We start from the raw sequence: 21946 nt of genomic DNA, 5'->3' as shown, positions 1-21946 counted from the left end.
AATTGAATTACAGTTAATGTTGCTCTTTTCCTGGCGACATGACATGAGGATTTGGTATTTAACAGAAAACATCCCTTGGACTGACAGTTGGTTGGTTCAGTCAACTTAATTTACCTGAGATGAATCTTAACTAAAAATCTCAGGGATGATCTGTGGAAACAGTAACTGCGTTTCCATTACAAATGTACGCAGAATCTTTGTTGAAAAAACTCAATTTCCATTAAATATGAAATATAATCACATGGGAATAAGTTTGTTCACGCAATAAGTCACTAAAAATCACGACGAGCCATAATCCTCCAACTACTTCCTGTTGTCTTCTTTGTGGTTTCTGCCAGTAGTAACATCTGGTTGTTGATCATGTGACTCATGTAATGCGAAAAAGTGTTTCAAAATTGTGTTTCTATTAAACAAATTTACTTTCAAAATGTCAAATTGCACAATTGTGTGGTCACTAGCTGCGATCCCATTAGGAATGCCGTTAAAATCATGGAGGCGATGAATGTAAACATTTATAATTCAGCGATGGCGCGAGCGCTCATCATCTATCAGTCTTCAGAGTCGGAGCGACAAACCCGCCTACTTGGGAGCGGCTACGTCTGAAGCGTTTGGGGAAATTGTAGTCGGCCATTTTACTTTAGCGCTATGGATTCGACACATTCAAATGACATGCAACTTTTTATGAACTTTGAGATGTTGTGAGTACCACTTCCTGTTGTCTTCTTCAATGTTTCCAGCAGTAGTAACATCCGGCTGTTGATTACGTGACTTGTGTGATGCAAAAAAAGTGTTTCCATTGTAATTTTGCAACATCCCACCTCAGTGCAAAAGCTTTTTATCAAAAATTTGAGTTTTTTTCCAAAATTAGCACGTTTATTACATTAGCGCAATTTTACGGCTAAAGGAAACGTAGCTACTGATCTGCGAAGGTTTGAATACTTATGTGAATGTGAATTCTTGTTTTTTTTTCTACTTTTAGTAAATTTGCAAAACATAAAATAAAAATCCAAATTGTAGTATTTGGGCATTTATGTTTTTAAGGAATGAGATCAATACAATTTGGAATGAGGCCATAACATAAAATGCGGAAAAAGCGAAACGCTGTGAATACAACACAGACCCAAACATTCAGCCTCCTCTGCACTTTTCCCCCCAACAACACTTCCCAAAAAATAGTCACTCAGTAATCTTCTTCCTGGTTCGTCTGGGAGTGGAATTTCCTTTTTTCATGTGCACAGTGCATGCCAACACCAGTGACCTTGTGCACACAGTCGCTTTTGTCGGCTTTTTCAGTTTCCATAAAGGGCGTTCAACAACAAAAATAGAAAAAAAAACATCAAATAAAAATTTATTCTCTCAAAAAAAACATGAAGGTTTTATTCATAGATTATCAGGAAAAGCAGTAAACTTTTTTTTTCTTTTATGATCTGTGTGACACTTAAAAAAGTATTTTGTTTTGTGAATGTTGATGTAGAAAGTCCCCAACTATCCTAATCGGGCCGATCTTGGGGATTCATACCTAATTCACTCATATGGAGTGAATTTGCCAAATTATGGCAAATTCACTCCATATTTTCCTGTTTTGTCAGATAATAGTCTAACATAGAATTCGACTATTACCTTCTGATTAACTCCTTTGGTTGTTTTTGTAAAGCAAATCCAGAGAATAAAAATAGTTTAAAGGCAAAAGCAAAATAAAACACCCTCCTAATGTAAAGTTGTGTTCGCTCAACCGTAACCAGATGTTTTTTCATCTTCAAAAACAAACCCAACATGCAAAAACACAATGAACTGCACATCTAAGGCTGCATTTCTACACTATATTTGTTAATCTTGATCTGGTAGAACTACGTTTGTTGTAAAGCCAAGCTTTTAATTGTCTATAAAGTCATTTTTTCCCAATACTTTATTAAGAAAACACTCCTTTAGAGAGGTAATCATTGATGTCATTTCTACATGACTGCCAGCTATTGTACCTGTGCACTTCCCAGAGACGTCTGAGTGTTGCAATACCTACCTGAGAGGACAAAGAATATCAAGCACAATATCCTGGGAAATGTTATGAAAGAACATCATGTGAGATGAAAAACAGCTGTCATTATGCTCTTCAATCTTTGCTTATTAATATTAAAATTCCTCAAACTATATTAGATTAAGATATTTCAAAAACAAACTGAGGTCAATAGAGGATAAACATGCATGAATGGCTATGAGTGTATACAGCAACTTTCAAAGATATGACAACTAAGATACAGAAAATAAATAAGAAACCACAAATTGATCGTGGCAAACTTTCAATCCAACAACCAAAAAACTATTGTAAAGTACTCAGAACAGATACAGCGACCGTCTGGTATTTGTAGGAGTTAGAGACCAGAACCGCCCATAAATAGCAGAAATCTGCAAATACTTGAGATTCCCTGTAAAAATGCTCACATTTCAACAGTTCCAACACAAAATATACCTTAATAAGCCAAGGAAGACCGATGGACGAATCAGGTAGATGGATGCAACGTACATCAGGAAAAAAGAGACATCTAACGAAACCAATCAGGGTGTTAGAAAACCCGAGCATCGAAACCAAAGTAAACCACCGATTACAGTGTACCAGACAAGTTCTGATACGTAGCTCTTTAAAATGGTTGTAATTACTGAAGGCTGAACTCAACAGACCCGGTACTGGGATCGCGTGCAGGTGGATCCGTAAATACTGCAGATAACAATCAGCGCCCTTTTCAAACACCAAAACAAGCTGATGTTTTCCTTGCAAAATAGTTCAATAAAACAAATGTTAAGTTATACTGTTTGCTTTTAAAGGGTTTTAATAAAGTTTGTGCTTATAACGTGTCAAAGTTTAACAAAGTTCAGTAGCTGTCAATACCTTTACAGTATACCTTTGCACTCACATTGCAGCGGCATGCAAGCGTCATAAAAACAAACCAGTGTCACAACATGTTACAGAAAACATATCGCATTTCAAAAAGGCCTTCTTCACCTTTCACTCATTTCCTTTGACTCAAACTACAAAACAGGACCGTTTCCCTGTAGGCAACGTAAATTGTGACCTTTTTGTCAATGGACAACAAACAAGGTATTTTAATAGCCTCTGAGAAATGTACCCATGATGTCACTACGAACTGTGAAAAGCAGCATGGTTTGAAATCTATTTTTAGACCACAGGTGACCAAACAACAAGCTAAAAATAGCACAGACAAAAAAAGTTACTCATTGATGATAACGCTCAAAGGTCAAGCATGGAATTTGAGTTTACAATGGTGACGTTTGTTTCCTTGTTGGTGATGCAACTCAGAGTCCTAAAAGAAATTTGATCGGCCTTGTAGTAAAACAGTTTGCATTTCCCAGATGGGTGAAGCGCTTAGAAAAGTACTGACAGATTTCTCCCAAGTTAAATATGTTAAAATCCAAAATGGTTCCAAATACTGCAACCAAGTTGTTCAAACGCTGCGTTTATAAAAAGCTTAAAGACGATTATGTAACAAAATTTAGAAAAAGCAGCAATGTCTAGTTCAGTTTACGGCAGGAAAAACAGACTCTGGTGCAAGATCTGGAATGCAGAGTTATACAGTTACTATGCCAAGAAAAACTAACTTTGATCCAAATACTTCATTTACAAAGTATTACGCTTTTTGTCAAAGGGCAAAAACAGGGAATGTCCCAGTTTTAGATTAGAGAATCCTTGAACTCTGAAGGCTCTGACGCATGATTTTTATTGCAGAGGTATACAATTATAATCTGCTATAAATGTCATCAGACATCAAGACTGCAAGATTTTCTTTAATTTACGGCTACACCTTTTTTGCTACCTTCCGTCTCATTTATTATAACTTTACAGACTTCTTTTATTTGTTCATTATTTATTCAGGGTCTATTTTTAGCTCTGGAAATGTGACCCTACAAGCTTTTCCTGCCATACTGACTTCCCTGTCCCTGCAAGCACAAACTTCAATGGGGATTTATACTAATGCAAAGCGTTGCACACATAACGATGTCTCTCTATTGTGAGAAACACTCAAGAGCGCCACTGTAATTTGAGATAAACTGCAGAGAATATGTCTAAATGGTAAAAATTAGTCCTGCAATCGACAAATCCACTTTTTATTGAAAAGTGGCAACAAAAAAGCCACTGTTAAATAAAGCCATTAACCTCGAAGCAAACATGCTGAGGGAGTTTGGCAAAGTTGTGGAAGATAGATTGAACCAAATACAGGGGAATCCTTAAAGAAAAGCTTTTGGAAGCTGCAAAAGACTTAAACTAGGGTTGAGGTTCCCCCTTCAGCTGCAGAGGATCCTTAACAACCACAACCAAGGCATATTTATCAAAGCATATCCATGTTAGAATGGCTCAGTCAAAGTTCAGACCTCAATCCAATTGACAAGCAGTTGCAAACCTTGATAATTGATGTTCGCTTCAGCTATTTTTCAAAGACGTACCTCAAAAACACTGAAAGGTGCTTCCACAAAGTATATTTCACAATGTGTGGCAGACTTTTCGGATAATTTATACAAACGTTTGTAACCAGGTGTGTTTTTCTTTTCACCCATTAAAGAATGTGGAAATAAACAATTCTTTTGTTTCAACTGTTTCATTTTAAAATGTCATTGACGCTATCGTGACGAAGATTCTTGAGAAAGTCTATAGATACTTTTGAAATCTATTTTTAGATCTTTGGGTGGTAAAAATATCACAGCTGCCAAAAATAGTTATTAAAATATTTCAGATGTCAAGCGTTGGAATTTGAGTTTGCTTTCCTTGTTGGTGATGCAACTCAGAGTAACAAAAAAATCAGATCATCCTTCTGGAAAAACGGTTAAGTTTGCATTTCCCGGATCGGTAAAGAGTTTTAGAGCGCTTTTGAGAGCATTTGTCTCAAGTCAAATGCATCGAAAGTGGTACTTGCATCATTTGGAACCAGTCGTTCTTATGATGCAGCCATAAAAAAACTTAACAATGACTATAAAGCAAAACTTAAAAAGAGCAGGGAGCAACAACTCCTAGTTCAGTTCATGACCGATAAAAACAGGACATGCAATGCAAGCTTACACATTTACTCTGGTGTAAATAACACCAGGTGCGAAGTCTGGTAAAAATTTACTTTGATATTGATCGGATGCTTTGTGCACAAAGAATGGCGTCTGCTTTTGTCACTGGGAAAAAAAGGGACTATGTCTTAGTTTAAAGAGCCATTCAACTTTCACTGAATAAATCCCTTGACCATAAAGTGGTTTTATGTATCAATGTGACAAAAGAATAGAAATGTACTCTTTCACACGGGTGCCCCATATCATTCCTGCATTCAAGTGCTTCTTCAGACAAGTAAGACTTATATTCAACAAATAAAACGATTAGGGTGCTATCTTATGTTACATTAGGTGTTTCTCTTTCCGTAGAAGGTGCACCTGTTCCTCTTCACTGATGGATCCACGGCTGTTATTGTAAAAACCTTAGAAAGTGGGATATATAGTTCCCACAAGTATGAACCAGAAGTGATCCGCGCCATCTTGGTAGTAAAGTCAGTGTTGTTGGTCTGAACCAGCGGTGTCGAACTCATTTTCATTTTGGGCCGTATCGAAAATCTGAATGTTCTCAAAGGGCCGGTTGTTCAAGAATATATTGATAAAAACCATTAAATTGTTAAAATATTAATAAATAGATGTTTCATCCAATAAGTGTTTCTTAAAGTGAAATTATATTGATAATTCACACTAATTAGTCCAACCAGTACTTGGTGATTGTTTTTGTGTTTTTTTGCAATCAAAATCATAGATTTTGTAGTGATAATATAGGAATATTTGTTAGGAATTTTTACGATATTTGCGCTAATATATGATGTTAAATGTGACTTCTTGTTAATTGCTGTATCAGTCACATATATACCTTGGCCTCAGGTGAGGTTAAATTAATGTTTTTGGCCAGTTTTGAGAAAAAATGCCAGTAAAATCAGAAACAATGTGGGGATCTGTTGATTTTGTGTGGATTTTGCGTATTTGTGAAAAACTGGAGGTACTTATTGATGTAATCTGGAGTCTGGAGGGCCACATAAAAAGCTACGGCGGGCCAGATTTGGCCCCCGGGCCTTGGGTTTGACACGTGGTCTGAACCAACAAAAAGAAAGTATGTTAACTCTCTTGATCATATACATCAACAAGAGAAATATACATCAACAAAGTTGCTGCAGCTGGGATCAACCCGCATGAAACAGATAATTGAAACATGTCAGACAATGTGGACAAGCTGCCGCCTATTTCCGACTATGACGTAGTTCACTAGTTAGCAAACATGACGTAGTTCACTAGTTAGCAAACATGACGTAGTTCACTACTTAGCAAACATGACGTAGTTCACTACTTAGTAAACATGGAGCAGCTTTGCAGCCTGAAACTCATGGATACACACAATCAGTGTTTCAACGGCTTTGTAAAGGACGTAAATAACAAGGTTATGGCGGCTGGCAGTACAGGTAAGCTACATGTCTGTCTTAGCTAACAGCTAAAAGCTACGTTAGCAAAGCTAGTTTTGATAATTCCTCTGTAAGTACTACAGTAACTATCCCTGATATTTATCTTAGTATCACACAGAGGTGGGCAGAGAATGAAAAAATTGTAATTGAGCAATAATTGTAATGTATTTATATAAAATTGTTGTAATTTACATACATACATACATACATACATACATACACAAGGCTGATGGTTTTCTTATGAAAAAACATGACAGTTACAAATAATCGATACAGAATTTACTGAAATACCAAGAACTAACTTTGGAGTTAGATTTGTTTCACAATTATTCAATCAAAAAAAAAAAATCACATTAAACAAAAAAGTAGTATTCAACCAAAAAAATACCTTTACAGCATCGTGTGCAATTAGCTACCGGCTAACTGTGGCGAAATCTCATCTACAAGCCACAAAATATGTGAATATAGTCGGTAACAAAATGTATTCAAGATATTTGTAGTAGTTACTAAACCCACTTGTAACAATACATGTAAGTAAAAGCGTAAACTCATACCTGAAAAGATGAATATTTCAATAAAAGAGCCACGGACGCTCACGGACGCGCTAGACTCCCCCTGCTGGTCGTATTTGGTTACTACATCTACCAAATAAAATTAGACTAATATTTTTAACTCGAACTGCTGGTAAACACGTTGTAAATATAAATAGTAAAAGTTAAGTCTTTAAGGCATACGTTGTGCACATAATGTCTTGTGAATTGTTCTTGTTATCATTTATTGTGATTAAGATATTTAGTTCACAATATTTTGTGGTATTCTGGTGGTAACAATAAGGCTGGAGATTAAAAGAAAAGTGTTCCCATTTTGAATTAAACTTCTTCAGGAATTATGTATGTTTTATGTTGTATCATTTAATCAAATGATAGATAATTCCAACGTTTCTTCCTGTTTCATCCCCTCTCTATGGCATTAACTGTGCCACAAATGTCAGCACACAGAGATCAATCTGTGAGCACAGTGAGATTGATCTTAGTGCACATTTCTATGTGAACGAGGAATAATTTGAGGCAGGGAAATTTCTCACACCCACGTTCTCATCTCTAACAACTCTTACTCTGCCAGACACGCGTCAAGCTCTACATGCACACTCAGCTCTTTTAAGTGTTTTAAATATTGGACCAGTAATCTCTTTTCCTCCTTCTCACTACATTTTCAGTGCCAGTTTGCACCTGCCAAATATAGGCGTAAACACCCGCAATCTGGTTCATGCTTAATAAATGGCATTTCGATTGGTAAGTCATTTCATTTGGTTAGACTTCTCAACTTTCTGATATCAGAATGTTTTTCACATTCATAAAAGCAGACATGCTTAATGGGTTCAGCTTGGCAGTTAGCACATGCTATTAATTTTGAACTTGCTTTTGTACGTGCAAACCTTTTACAGATCAGGTCCTTAATTTGGAGTTTGATCTGCTTCTAAATTAATAATAATTAGTTTGGAACTGTGACATTTTTAAACGTATGAGTGAAATGGTGAAAATGCGACAAAGTTACAGTTAATATTTGACGGTGACTTTGAAAATACCACCAGATGCTCCTCACTGTTTACATAAGTTATGAAAAAAGCCACTGACTTTTAAATCCTTTCAGTCAACACCTGACCTGACAGATTGAATAACAAAAGGCCTTTGTAATGGAGACATTCACAAAGACACAAAGCAAATATCTCCAGGCTGTCTTTGTGAGAAGAGTTTCATCAGGCCACTGAAGGCTCTGTATTTATCTGCCTCCGAGATAAAAATCTGTTATTATTGACTTGCTGGAGCAAAACGGCAACAGGTGAGAGTAAAACCGTGAACGGATCCGTTCGCAGCCGTATATGTGCGTCTAAATGTCACACTTATACTAAAAGTCATTACCAATGCTCCTTCACGGCTGTGATACACAGATTTAACCCCCAAGATAAGAACCGGTTGGTATTCGGGTCGTTGATTCTAAGAGTGTTTTATCACACAGAATGACGACAAGAGATGATTGATACGTTTCTGATTTGAGTTGTTTTCGTTGCATTTGGAGTTTTTACAAGATCTGTTCTGCTTCGCACATCCAATAAAAGCTTCTTCTGCAGTTGTTATATGCTGCGCCATGGGAGAAACTACTCAGGTAAAGATAGGCGCTCCACACCAAAGCAATGCAGGAATGACTGGAAAGAGAACACACAGGGTGCAGAGGACATTAATAACGCTTTTGTGTTATCGTGGTTGGATGACTGCAGTGCTCTTTTTACCAGTCTGAACAGATAATCAGTTTCACGCCTTCAGGTTATTCTGAACCCAGTAGCAACACTGCCCACTAAATCGTCTACTCCTGGTACTAGTACTGGTTTATAGTTCATACTCTGCTACAGGCCATGCTTCTCATTATTCCTCTAACCAAACACTCTACACCTCGGTGCCTTTTATCCCAATCCCAGAATCTTCTGGCCCTTTCTTGTATTTTGCTTCAACTCACAGGGGTAGGGCCTTTCAATCTGTGACCTCTAACCTGTGGAACAGTTTGCTCCTGCAGCCTAGCTTTGCTGACTCTTTGAGCATCTTTAAAGGGCATCAATTATGTAAAATTCACTTTTTGCACGTTTTTATTCTTCCATTTGGTTTTTACTGCCTCTAAAATATTTTTTAAAAGCCCACCGAGTTGTCTTTTGGCAACACATTAATGTTTTTTGGTGTGAAAAAACCCTCCGATTGTTACGTCGCATTCAGTATTGCACCGTTACCTAGCAACGCAGCACATTTGGTCAGCTTTTATTACCACTGTGTGCTCTGTACAATGGCTGCTGGACAAGACCAGTGCTTTGTTGTGAACCTATTATTTAGGAACCAAATGATGCTTTCCTGCTGGTTGTGCAGGAGGCTCCACTTCTGCTTTTTAAATATGTACAGTTGTATAATTGCGCATCTGTTTGCAGCCATTTTCACATGCAAACATAAAGATTGAGTTGGGGAGCTTCTCTTCTGATGCAACTATTGCTATTTTTCAACATTTATAATGAATGTCTTGTTTTGTAGATTTTGTTTACCTTTGTACAATAAAGCTATTTTAGTATTTTGTAACTTCCTTGCATTCCTTGAATGATAAGCTTAATCAATTCAGACTTCTCACTTTACCCTTATTCTGTATGTTGAAGTAAGCTGTTTATTTCCTTTGCAGAATATTTTCAACTATGAGGAAAAATATTCCTCTTCACAGTAATAATAAAGAAAATTAAACCCAATAGTAATGACAGACCAAAAACGTGCGTTTTCTCAAAGAAGCCAGAGTTACAAATCTCAATAAATCAAGAGATAAAAACAAAACACTGTCAGATGTTGAAGCCTAAACTACTCAATTTATTTCCCTGAAAAAAATCCCTAGGAAGGTGTCAGATTTAAACCGCTGAGCTGTTGCTTTGGTTGAAGAACTTGTCAGGTTGGTTGGTGTGAATGTGACAAGTGATGTCAAAGCAAACATCGGCTGTTATTTTTCCATTTAAAAACTTGCACGAGTTTCCAAGTTCAACTTTATGACTGGATTAAATGCCTGGAAGGTGTGTGAAATCTATTGGTGGAAAAATACCTTAGCGGTTAGTAAACATGGCGTCTGGTAAGACAAAAAGGCCACATTCACACTGCAGCCTGAAGTGACCCTAATACGATTTTATTACTTTTTTTTTTTGCCTTGGTCGTTCACATTTCCAAATATATACGACTTGTATGTGATCTCCAATGTGAACTGCAAATGACCTAAAAGTGTCCCGCATGCGCAGTAGAGGGCGCACTTAGAGAGTGACCTCAAGTTTTTACCAACCGCCATGAAGAAGAAGATGAAGAAGAAGAAGAAGCGCTCAGTGTTTCAGACGGTAAATACTGCAGACACGGATGCTAATAGCGGAACATATCTTACGATTTTAAAGTTGTTGTCCGACCGGAACCTGCACATTAACAGCTTAGTCCTCATTATCGTCCGCCATGTTTGTTGTTTTTCTTCCCGCTTGCGCATATCAAGGCGCAGAATAGTGACGTTTGTCGAGTACCGATGACGTTCAGAACGGCGCTGGGATGAATGCGGCCAGTGCCGTTCAGATTCAGGGTCACATTTGAGAAGACGTGCATCGTTCACTCTTCCTGGATGTCGCGAAAGCAGACAATTTCTTGCGTTGTTGACTTTGCAGTTATCCTTCATACTGAGCATGTATGAGAGAAAAAACTCCCCAGTAACAGGAATAAAATTCCCAACAGAACCAGAACTGGACTCAATATCAAAAAATAATGACTTGTAATAAAAAAATGTGAACAAAACAAGAAAGCACAGGCAGTATTTCAGATATTTAAAACAAAATCAATAATCATCAATATCGACTGGGAAGAAACCCTTTTATCCTGATACATTTCAGCCATATCGTCCAGAGTTATGAGAGCGTTTCTTTTCTGTTGTTTGGATTATTGGAATGGTGTTTCTATAGTTGTCTTTAAATCTCTGCTAGTTTTTGTTTGACCTGTAAAAGAAAACATGGTTTTAAATGACCTTGTATGAATGCTGCTATGTAAACTTGCCCTGCTTTGGAACGTAACTGCAGTGACGTTGTCTCCAGAGTAAATAACTTAAGACTTACGTGTAAACACCATAATATCAGCGCAACTGCTTTGTAAAAGTGCATGACAGTGCTAGTTTGGAGTTTTTCCAATGCAAAAAGTTCCTTGTTGGAGGCAAGACAATGACTATGAACTCTACAAACCCCCATTTAAGAATGTGAAACCTCTAACTATCCCACAAAGACATTTTCCATAAGTCCTGCCAGGTTTTAGCTATTTATAGACGACGCAGATCCATTTTTTCTAAACCTGAATATGTTGTTTTCCAAAAGCAAAAAATAGAAGCAATAAATAACCCAGTCGAGCGTCTAACCAGAAGGGAGTTGCTGCTGAGATCGCCTGCAGACAAGATTAAAACTATTAGCATAATTAGATCCTCATAACCGTCTAAGTTTCTTTCTGCTGTCGGAATGTCAAATGGTCATGTAAACAAGTTGGAGCGTTGAGCCGACAACAAAGCTGATGGAAGGAATGCAGGCTACGCTCAAACATGCAGGCGCTCAGATTTAACTGCAGAAGAAGAAAAACAGTTTGTTCCCATGACCTGCCAGGTACAGGTGCCATTGTCATCTCAGAAAACAGTTTGTTAAAATGACGTAGCTTAAAGCATAACCAGTTTATGTTCCATTCACTATAAAGTAAGGGTGTTCAAAGTGCGGTCCGTGGGCCATTTGTGGTCCCTTGGTTGATTTTTTTAAGATCGTTGACCGCAATTCAAGAAGTTTGGCCTGGCGATGCTTTTTGAAAATTTTCTTGGGATGAGAGTATATTAAGTACAACGTCAATAATTTAATTTAATTTTATACTCATTTTACTTTTATCTCATAAGAAATCACCAACATCAAGAACAAAAACAAAATCAGACTTTGGCACACAATCCATTACATTTGACTAAAGACAGCAAAAGCTTGTGAAAGAAAACTGCAAGAAATAAAAATAAAATAAATAAAACCATTTTAAAGACTCAGAAAATAGAAAATAATCCCAAAAAGCCACATGACTAAACCGGGGTGTCGAACGCATTTTCATTTGGGCCGAATCAAAAATCTGAATGTTCTTAAAGGGCCATTTGAGCCACAATGCAGCGATAAAACCCACTAAACTCCTAAAATATCATTAAATAGCTGTTTGTTTCTTAAAATGTAATATTTTATTTGGACATCTTTTCACACTGATCAGTCCATCCAGGATTTTGATTGTTTTTGTTTTTTTGGGATCAAAATCACAGATTTTGTGCTGCTAATTTAGAAAAATGTGTAAAATATAAGATGTTAAATGTGACTTTTAATTAATCGCCGTATTGGTCACGAACTATAGCTTCATATGAGGTGAGGCCGAGGCAGCAGTCACGTAGACCCAATGTTTTTGGCCAATTTGGAGAAAAATATGCAGTAAAAGCTAAAAAAAAAATGTTGATTTTGTGTGAATTTTTATTAGTTGTAAAACTGGCTGGAGGACCACATAAAAAGCTACGGCGGACCAGATTTGGCCCCCGGGCCTTCGGTTTGACACATGTGGACTAAACGGCAAAGCAAACGTAAAATATTACATTTTATTTATTGTTGTCCAGGTAAAAAGGAAATAATTCATCAAGATATTTAAGCGTTTTCTAATTGGAGAAAAAATTTAATTTTGGCCCTGAATCCTTTCAACTTGAGGAAAAAGTTCTAGACTCCCCGTCTATACAGCATCAAAACTTACAAATCAAATCATCTTTGCACCAGGAAGTGACAAGAAATTTGATAAACAAACCAAGAAAGTCATTATTTTCACAACTTTCACAAGTTTATTGCAGTTGCAAAGCATATAAATAACAATATACAACATCAAAAATAAAAAAAAAAGAGAAAGGACAATTTTAGCTAATAAATTACAAGCATACAAACATGAAGGTGATAATAGGCAGTTAAAATCCATCAACATGTTAAATTAAAGATGACTTTAAGGCTTCAGGTTGACTCACCGCCTCCTGACGTGGGTAGTTGTGTTTAACTCTGTGGTTTTACCCAAAGATCAAGTCAAATTCACCTCAGGATGATTTTTTTAACATAACAAATTGAGGGATAACAACCAATCAGCCAGACCACTGACTGAAGAATTTATTTGTCTTTTTTATGATCCATGAGCGGCTGAAACATGATCAAAGCAGTTAGAAGGTGTTTGCGTCAGTAAGCGTTGGTTCGGTTTCATCATTTGACGGACGTGTTGACAGTAAACGGCTTCTTCAAAGCAGTGAAGGTGAAAGTCAGTCAAGTTTAGGTTTTTTTAAGGAGAGGGTTCATTCTGTGCACAACAAAACATTTGATTGGATTTTTGGCTAATTATTGGGCTCAAATTAAGAAAATCCAACTTTTGGCTGAGTTACAACTGCTGCAGATAAACTGAGCCACTAATATGTGGCTGGATGTCAAATTCCTCTCCTTAAAGCTGCAGTACACACATTTTATAAAAAAAAAAGAGAGAATCTGAAAAGATCCGCTACTACTGCTGTCTGATGAAATTCATCGCTCCTGACCAAAAACAACCAATCAGAGCCCGGAGGCGGGTCTTAGCGCTGTCAGTCAACCTCGTGTAGTCCCTGCTAAATGTGGCAGAGGAACAAGTTACAGTTCCATAAAAACTGTTCATCCGCCATCATTGGTGCTCATGCTAACTAGCCTTAGCATTCACACAGGCTATGCTATGCAGATAGCAAGGGGAAGATGAGCAGCGCCACATGAAGGGTGATTGACAGCGCTAAGATCCTCCTCCTAGATCTGATTGTTTCTAGTTTGCACTGGGAAAAGGCAGAAGAGTTCGATTTTTTTCACAAATTTTCTTTCATTGTCAAGATAGTGATAACTTCAAGAAATATGCAAAAGAACATTTTAAAAGTAATAATTTTTACTTTTAAGAAAGTAAAATGTTTTTAAAAATAACAGAATATATATATTTTTTATTTTAGAACATTTCCAGAGTACCAGAACTCTCTGAAGGGGCCAAACCACAGAGCTTTAATACTCCAGCATTTCAGAGCTGATATAAACACTAAAAAACTGACTTCATCTCTCCATAAATGTAAAAATTCCTAACCTTTCAAAGCTCTGAAGCACAAACACATTGTGGCAGCACAGGAATACACTGGAAATGCATACAGTAGTGCCCGCACTAAAGCGCTTTGGTCTGATCAGTTCGGACTCTGCTTGGACTCGGTCTGCCACAGACGACAGCGTGGAAAGGCACAGAGGAGACGGCAGGAAAAGAGAGGCGGCCATGCGGGGCTGGTAATGTGTCGATGTGCGCATTACTTCCTCAGAAGTTACAGTCGTAGTTAAACGTCCCCTTTGGAGCGCCTGTCAGCCGTCAGCCTCTCTCGCTCTCGGTGCCGCTGAATGGCTCGCCAGATCCGGCACAGCACTCCACCGCTGGGCGGGAAGAAAGCAACAGTTCAAAACGGATACAACCAAAACCGTTTCTACTGGGGTTTAAAGTTCCATAAAATACTATTCTCACATTTTGTCAAGCTTCAAACTCAAACTTCTGTGTTTTACTGGGGTTTTATGTGATAAACCATCATAAAGTTGGAAGTGGAGAGAAAAATGTAAAACTTTTTCCCTTTTTTCCCCACTTGTTTTAACCGTACGTGTGTTTCTGTTGAGAATCAGAAACACACGTATAAAACAAATACCTAAAAACCTTTACCTGACCCGATCTCTAAGGCGAATGTTAGGCTTTAAAGGTGACCTGTTATACTTTCTTGGACAGATTAAGATAGGTGTATAAACAAAACAAGTTCATTACAATTATTTTGCACAATTACTTTTACATAATGAGATTTTAATCTGATCTTTTAAGAATGAGATGTTTTAGGGCGCACTGTCACTTTAAATCTAAATAAGCTGCTGCTAGCCGCGAAACCACAACTCAACATTTGCACTTGCAGGTGAAAATGTCTGCAAAAAGATGCACAATTATGCAACTGCTTTACATCTTTGAAAAGCAGAGGTGGAGCCTCCTGCACAACCAGCAACAATGTATCAAGTGTTTTCTGGATGTTAGAAAACACCATCCAGAAAACACTGGAGGATGTTTTCTGGACAACAAAACACAAAACACTTTTCTTTTCCAGCAGCCATTGTACAGCTGTTTTTGTTTTTTTCTTAATATCCCGGTTGTTCTGTGTGTTTCTACTATATTTTTTATATTCATTCAAATATACTTATATATTATTATCTATGCATTTATGTGCACTGCCTTTGAGAGTTGCTGTTGTTTACATTTTGTTGTGCTTTCTTGCACAATGGCACTAAAGGAATTCTGAAGCTCTGCTTGTGTTGCTAGGTTACGGAGCTGGGCTTCGCTGAGGTTGCTAGGTAACGGAGCTGGGCTTCGCTGAGGTTGCTAGGTAACGGTGCAGTACCCATAGAATGTGACTTAACAATCAGGAGGTTTTTGAAATGGCTCTTCTTCTAGACACCAAAAAACTTTAATGCCAAAAACTGTTTGGGTGATCTTTTTTAAGCGGTTGGTTAAAAACCCAAATGAAAATATAAAAACGTTCTAAATGTGAATTTTGCATAATAGGTCACCTTTAGCACAGAAAAAAAAAACACCCAAGAAAACAAATTTTTTTGTTTTTGCTAAACTGCTGAATGCTATTTAAGGTATAAAAAGAAAGATGTGTGAATACCGTAGACGAAGAGAGCGGAGGTCATCTTTGTTGACCTCACTCAGAATGTCAGACAGTGTGTACTCCTCCATCACAAACTGCAGCACAAATTTACCATCAGACTCTACAGTATCGGCGCAGGAGAAAACCCAAACACTCCTGCTGCTCTTCTACCTTGTCGATGGTGTCTGGGTCCGCCCCCTGCTCTTTCAGCCAATCGGTGAGCTGCTTGTCCGGCTCGTAGTCCGCTGGGACATGGAGGATGGAGGGAGGCGAAACATCTGAACCAGGAAGCACAAACAGTTTACTTCAACAGAAACTTTACTCTCTTCTTAATTTATCTTTAAATCTTTATGATTTTCAAAACAGGTGGCTCAGGTAGTGCAGCTCATCCAGGATGGCACATCAATGCGAGCTGTGGCAAGAAGGTTTGCTGTGTCTGTCAGCGTAGTGTCCAGAGGCGCTACCAGGAGACAGGCCAGTCTCCTGGTAGCGCCAGGAGACGGTAGCGTCTCCTGGTACCGTTTTTCATTTTGGGCCACATCAGAAACCTGAATAGAAAAAGGGCCAGTTGTGCCAGAATGTATTGATAAAACCAATTAAACTGTTAAAAGATCAATAGACCTTCCTGTTGTTTTGATTGCTGTTCCTTTTATTTCTGCAGGTTCTCAAGTTATTTATCTTCTTTTTTTCCTGGTTAACTTCCTTAACTATTGTAATTATTTATTCACAAAACTCCCATCAATCACATGCAGCTTTAGTTAATTGTCAGTTTCTCAGATTTTTGTCTTTCCCAGCTCCGTCTAGACATTGTTCTCAATGGGAGACAGAAAAATCCCCACCGTTAACTCCATAAGTTTCATAGAGCTATTTTACACCAAACTGTTTATGCATTTATTTTTCAGAAAATTTACAAAATGTACAAATTAAGTCTGCAAATCGTGTACAGAAGGAAGAAATGAACTAGAACAAGAGTCGACATATTATTTCTCAATAAAAGCCACAATATTGAGAATTTTTAATCAAACTTGAAGTTTGATTTATAAAGCACATTTACAGCAGCATCAGCTGACCAGAGCTTCACAACAAACACAACATCACAGGCGGATAAAATAGAAAATAAAATGAGGTTTAGTAACAATAATACAATTATACAAATGGCAAAGATACCAAAAACTCTTAATATGGATAAAAACCAAAACAAAACTTAATTTTCTTCAAATTGAGAAGTTTATATATATATATATATATATATATATATATATATATATTCTCTTAGTACACTGCAAAAACACAAAATCTTACCAAGTAGTTTTTATTACAAATATCTTAATATAATGAAAAAAGGCTAAATGAACTTACAAGCAACGTTTCTGTGAAAATTAGGAGCTTGTTTTAAGTAAATAAATCCTTAATATTGATGAAAAAGAGTCAGATTATTTTACTTATAATAAGGGAAAAATGTGTTTTTATAAGTGACAGCAGAACCAGAAATTCCTTCCCAATATTTATTGATGTAAAATAAGCTCCTATTTCTTGCTGAAAACTTGGTATTCATAATATTTGCACTAGAAACTAGACCAAAAATACTCTGTGAGACTTTGTGTTTTTGCAGTGCATTTGTTTGAAATATCTTTTAAACTGTGCGGCTCGGATCGAATCCCTGCAGCGCGTCCTGACAGTCTGCTGGAGTTTTGCCCGTTTCCTCTTGACAGAACTGGTGGAACGGAAACGGGTTTATAAACTCGGCTTGTCAGCACTTTTCCAGCTCCGCCCAGGTTTCCTGCAGGACTGAGATCGATGGCCTCTCTAACATAAACCATTTTGTTACTAATTTGTTGAAGCTTCGGGGCATTGTCCTTTTGAAAGATCAATTTGTTCCCAAACCTTAAATCAATTGATGTCACTTAATTGTTTTTACACATTTCTGTTTCGTCATGACGCACCAAATCCTCCTGCAGGGCCCAGACAGCAGTTTAATATTCTGAATGTAACAAGTTCAGACATGAGATAGTTATGTTTTTTTAAACAGGAAATGTTTAAGAAAAAAATTTAAAAGACAATTTAATTCATTCAGCAAAGCTTCTTCTGGTTGGTTTATTGGTCCCTCCTGACGGTTATTCTCCAGGAAGTGGATTCTGAACTGAATACAGAGACTAAGGGCGCTTTAGTTCGGTTCGTTGGTGTGAATGTGGACTCGAACTCTGATGCAGACCAAAAAAGTGAACTCTGGTTCACCTCGGTCTCAGTTCGGTTGAAGTGAACTCTGGTGTGGTTTGAATGCATATGTGAACGCCGACTGGACCAGAAACCGCTCCAAAAGCAGGAAGTGCAGGATTTCCCACAGTGCATTGTAAGCCTGGCGGGCAACCAGGCTTTACTTGTGCCCCCACCAGGCTTAGCCTTATTTTTGTTCTTTTTAATCATTGCCTTTTTTAAGACTTTATAGTTGGTGTTAATGTATTAATCTTCCAGTATTCCAATAATGCGTAACTATCAAGTGATATTTTCAAATTTCCTGTCAACTTTAAACATTTTTAACTCAAAAACATGGCTGCCAGTTGGATGAATGACTGCCCTAGCACCCCGAGCATCAGGCTTAGCAAGTTTTCAGGGGGAAACCCAGAAGTGGCATTCTGGGTAATTACAATCAAAATAAACGTGATTGTATTCCTAGGGGGCGAAATTGCTCGTGTTTTATTTTTACCAAAAACAAAAGAGAAATCCTACAACTGCTCAAATCTGACGCTACTCCATTTCTATTTACATTTTGCGACGAAGGAAGTTGTGCTCATTGTCTTCTTTGGAGGCTTTTGTGTTTCTTCCTTCAGTGGTTCTTGGTGCAGCGCCCCCACAGGAGAGGAGGGGAACAGCTTTTTCAAATGGTTTGGTTCTTCAGTGCTGAAATCGAACAGCAGCAGCTGAAAATGTAACAAATGCTGCGATTTTTCGGTCCCAAATCAAACCCAGTCTACCGGAATATTAGGTGGGAAAACACTCTAAAACCCCAAAAACTCAACCATGTCAGAGTTACTAATAAACCCTTAGATATTCGGTTATCTTAATATGCATCATATGCTACGATAAGTTATGCTACGCTAAATGTGTCCATGTTTCTATAAAACTGTGTGAGATTTGATTTCTGGCAGGTGCAAAGAGGATAATTTGGTTAGGAACTTATTGTACTTTTATCACCACAAGGATGCGTTCAGGCGAACGGAAAGCAGCCGTTGAATCGCCATGTGTAAACACAGGATGTAAAAACAATAAACATGAAGGAAATATCTGTCTGTGCCACTAGACGTGAGTCAGTGTTTTCACCTGGGGGTCTGTGCCTGACTCGGATCAGCTCCAAGTCATGAGTCCTCTGCTGGAGCGTGGCCTTCAGGACATGCTGGTACTCCCTCTCCTTCTGCAGCAGCTCCTCCAGCAACCTGCAGCCACACCGAGTGTCACCAGAACCCCAGAGACGGGCAGACGACCCAAACGGTTTACTCAAGTCAGAGAAGCAAGAGCAGCACCACTGCAATATATTTTTACTCAAGTAAATGTGCTGAGCAAATTATCATTTAATATTTTAAAATGACATCATCAGATGAACCAAAATATCAAGTTAAATGGAGATTTTGGTATTTTAACAACTAAAATGACAATAAACCATACAAGTAACAAAAAGGACAACAAAATCTGGCAAAAAAAAAAAATCCAAATAATTTTTTTCAATAAAAAAAACTTATAAAACTTTAACCCAAAATGCAGGTCTGTGTCTGTCTGGTGGATTTCTGGTTAAAACATGTTTGTTTTTCTTTCAGTGGGTAGAAAATCCAGAAATTCAAGTAAGAGAAAATACTTCATAAAAGAATTACTCAACTAAAAGTAAAAAGTGCAGCATTGTAAGAATACTCCTAAAAGCATTTTTTTTTTAATAAGAAAAGTTACTCAAGTAAATGTTACTGGGTAAATGTCAGTAGTTACTACCCAATACATGATACATTTGGTTAAAGTTTGGTGGAAATGGAGACTTCTACAATTGGTGAAACCGGACTGGACTGGCTGTCGGGCTTACTGGGCATAAACCCGCTGGGCTGACGGTGATTTTGGGTTTTCCTTTTCTCTCCAGTCATGATGATTGTTAAACATCAACTTTAAGCATTTTAAAAACAGAACAAGAGACCAAACTGCTGAAAAGACAAATACAGGAAGACCCGTAAAGATGTTAAAAAGCAACTCAAACCTGAAAAAATGAGATGAAACCAGACAAGTCACTACTTTATGACATGTTCAAATATTTTTATAGATATATTTTTCTTCTTCAGATTGTTTCTTTTAGCCTCTTCATGGAAGAAGACAAAGTTGTGCCAAGAACTCTAACGGTAGTTTGCAGGAGACAATAAAAATGCTAATTATTCCACATTGGCTCGCCTCCACTAAACCGAATAAGAGGTGAAAAATCTGAAGTTGTCTTTGTTTTATTTACTTTCCACAAACTTTGTTCACATATCATGACGTGTCAGCGATTTTGTTTTATTTTCCAGGGAATACGAGACGGAACGAACTCCCAAGTTTCCATTTACCGAAAGAAAAGACGGCTTGTGTGAAACAATTTGTCAGTACAGCTTTGTAGCATCAGGAAACATAGTTACATTAAAAATATTGTTGCATTTATCGTCTTCCTTTGCAAAATAATTCCTGCAAATCCAAAATAAGGTTCCTTCCTGAGAAAAAAAACGGCAGGTGCTTTTTTATTTCATCCACGTCTCAAAGTCGATCTGTTAACCTGAAACCAAACGCTGACTGAAAAAAGCAGAAATACGTGTTTTACGTCAAATACGCCAACATATTTCTGCTTCAGGATGCAGATGTAATCCTCTGTATCCAAAAGAGACACAACGCATGAAGTGGTTTACTGGAAATGAATCACTTCTCTCAGGTTAGCCACACAATGTTGTACACATCAGCTCAGCTTTGATTTTTCCAATAACCAACATAAAAACATCGCTTTGAACTGTGGAAGTAACTATCCAGCATACAAACCATATAATTAACTCCTAGTTGCTAAGATTTGGCTGTTTGGTGTTTCTACGGAGGCAGAAGCACGACAAATATTGCACAACCAAAAGAAAAGCGAGGCTTTAATTTCCATGGAACATTCAGGTATTTATTTATTTAACATTCAGGTTGAATCTGAATGAAGGACAAGGAAGTTTGATGCTTTAAAGAGTTAATTTTAAAACTGTTTGAGATGATCGTGATGGAAATTTAGCATCTACATGAATTACAACAAATGGCTTAGGTAGTCTAGCTTGATAACTCATTTAATATTAAATGAATTCAGACAACACAAAAGTATTTATTCTGCAGAACTGGAGGTCTGCAGAGAAGGAAAAAATCCAACATATTGAATTTTTTTTAGGCTTTAGTAATCATGAATTTCATGAATTTCCCCTCAGGACATGAAAGTCCTGAGGGGAAAAGTTTCTGCTTCATTCCAGTCAGTACAGGAGAAACATGTTTAGATTTTCCTGCCACCTATCCTCTTTCATTACAAAGTTGTCACAGTGTTTAAAGGATATAATCTTTGTCGTTTTTGTCCTTATTCCAAATACCAAGACACATTAATGCACGACACATTCAATTTCAGGTTTTTAACGTACCAAGATGTAATTAAAAACATTTCTAAGAAGCTTTTCTCGTTCTCCAACACACCTAAAAACTCATGAATCTTGTTTGAGAAACTGGAAAAGACAAATATTTGTGTCCTGGTGCATAAAATGTTGCAGCTGAAGGAGGATGGGCTTTAACCAGAAATTTACCAGACACAGACACACATCTGCACGATAAATCATGCAGATGGAAATGATTTATCAAGCGATTAATCGATGTATTGCTTATTGTGACAGGCCTACACAAACACTGAATTTATTGTAAACAAGTTAGCAAGTTTAATAACTTTTGTTTGTAAAATTTGGTGATAAAAATGCGGAAAACATGCAATTTATCACTACAAAGTAAAATGAAGTGACGCTCTTGGGAGGCCCCCCTCATGGTGTCGGGGCACTAAACAGCTGCTTAGCTCACGTCTGCTTTGGGCCGGCTATGTGCGTCACTGCATCTCACGACTGAGCTGCTTCTGGGCGTGTTTTCTGCCTACGATGAGCATTTTTCTCATATTACTGGTGTGAGATTAT

The 21946-nt window shown here is 37.5% G+C and overlaps 1 protein-coding gene across 3 annotated transcripts in view; it reads right to left on the bottom strand.

Annotated features, from left to right (window-relative positions):
- Positions 1–12873: 12873 nt before the first annotated feature.
- map3k15 (mitogen-activated protein kinase kinase kinase 15) overlaps positions 12874–21946 on the bottom strand; it is a 35740-nt gene continuing 26667 nt past the window's right edge. For 2 of the 3 annotated variants that reach the window (XM_008396464.3, XM_008396465.3), the window contains 4 exons: positions 19080–19192; positions 15933–16039; positions 15780–15856; positions 12874–14514 (listed from right to left, as the gene is read on the bottom strand). In XM_008396464.3, coding sequence (XP_008394686.1) covers positions 14421–14514; positions 15780–15856; positions 15933–16039; positions 19080–19192 — 391 coding nt within the window. In that variant the 3' untranslated portion in view covers positions 12874–14420. Of the gene's footprint in view, positions 14515–15779; positions 15857–15932; positions 16040–19079; positions 19193–21293; positions 21906–21946 lie in introns of those variants that run through there. The other variant, XM_008396466.3, reaches the window with a different exon arrangement.

Source organism: Poecilia reticulata, chromosome 20, assembly GCF_904066995.2.
Source record: "Poecilia reticulata chromosome 20, P_reticulata-male-v2, whole genome shotgun sequence".
Taxonomy (NCBI): Eukaryota; Metazoa; Chordata; class Actinopteri; order Cyprinodontiformes; family Poeciliidae; genus Poecilia; species Poecilia reticulata.
The sequence above is the reverse complement of the archived record's forward strand: the minus strand, read 5'-3'. Positions and strand labels throughout refer to the sequence as shown.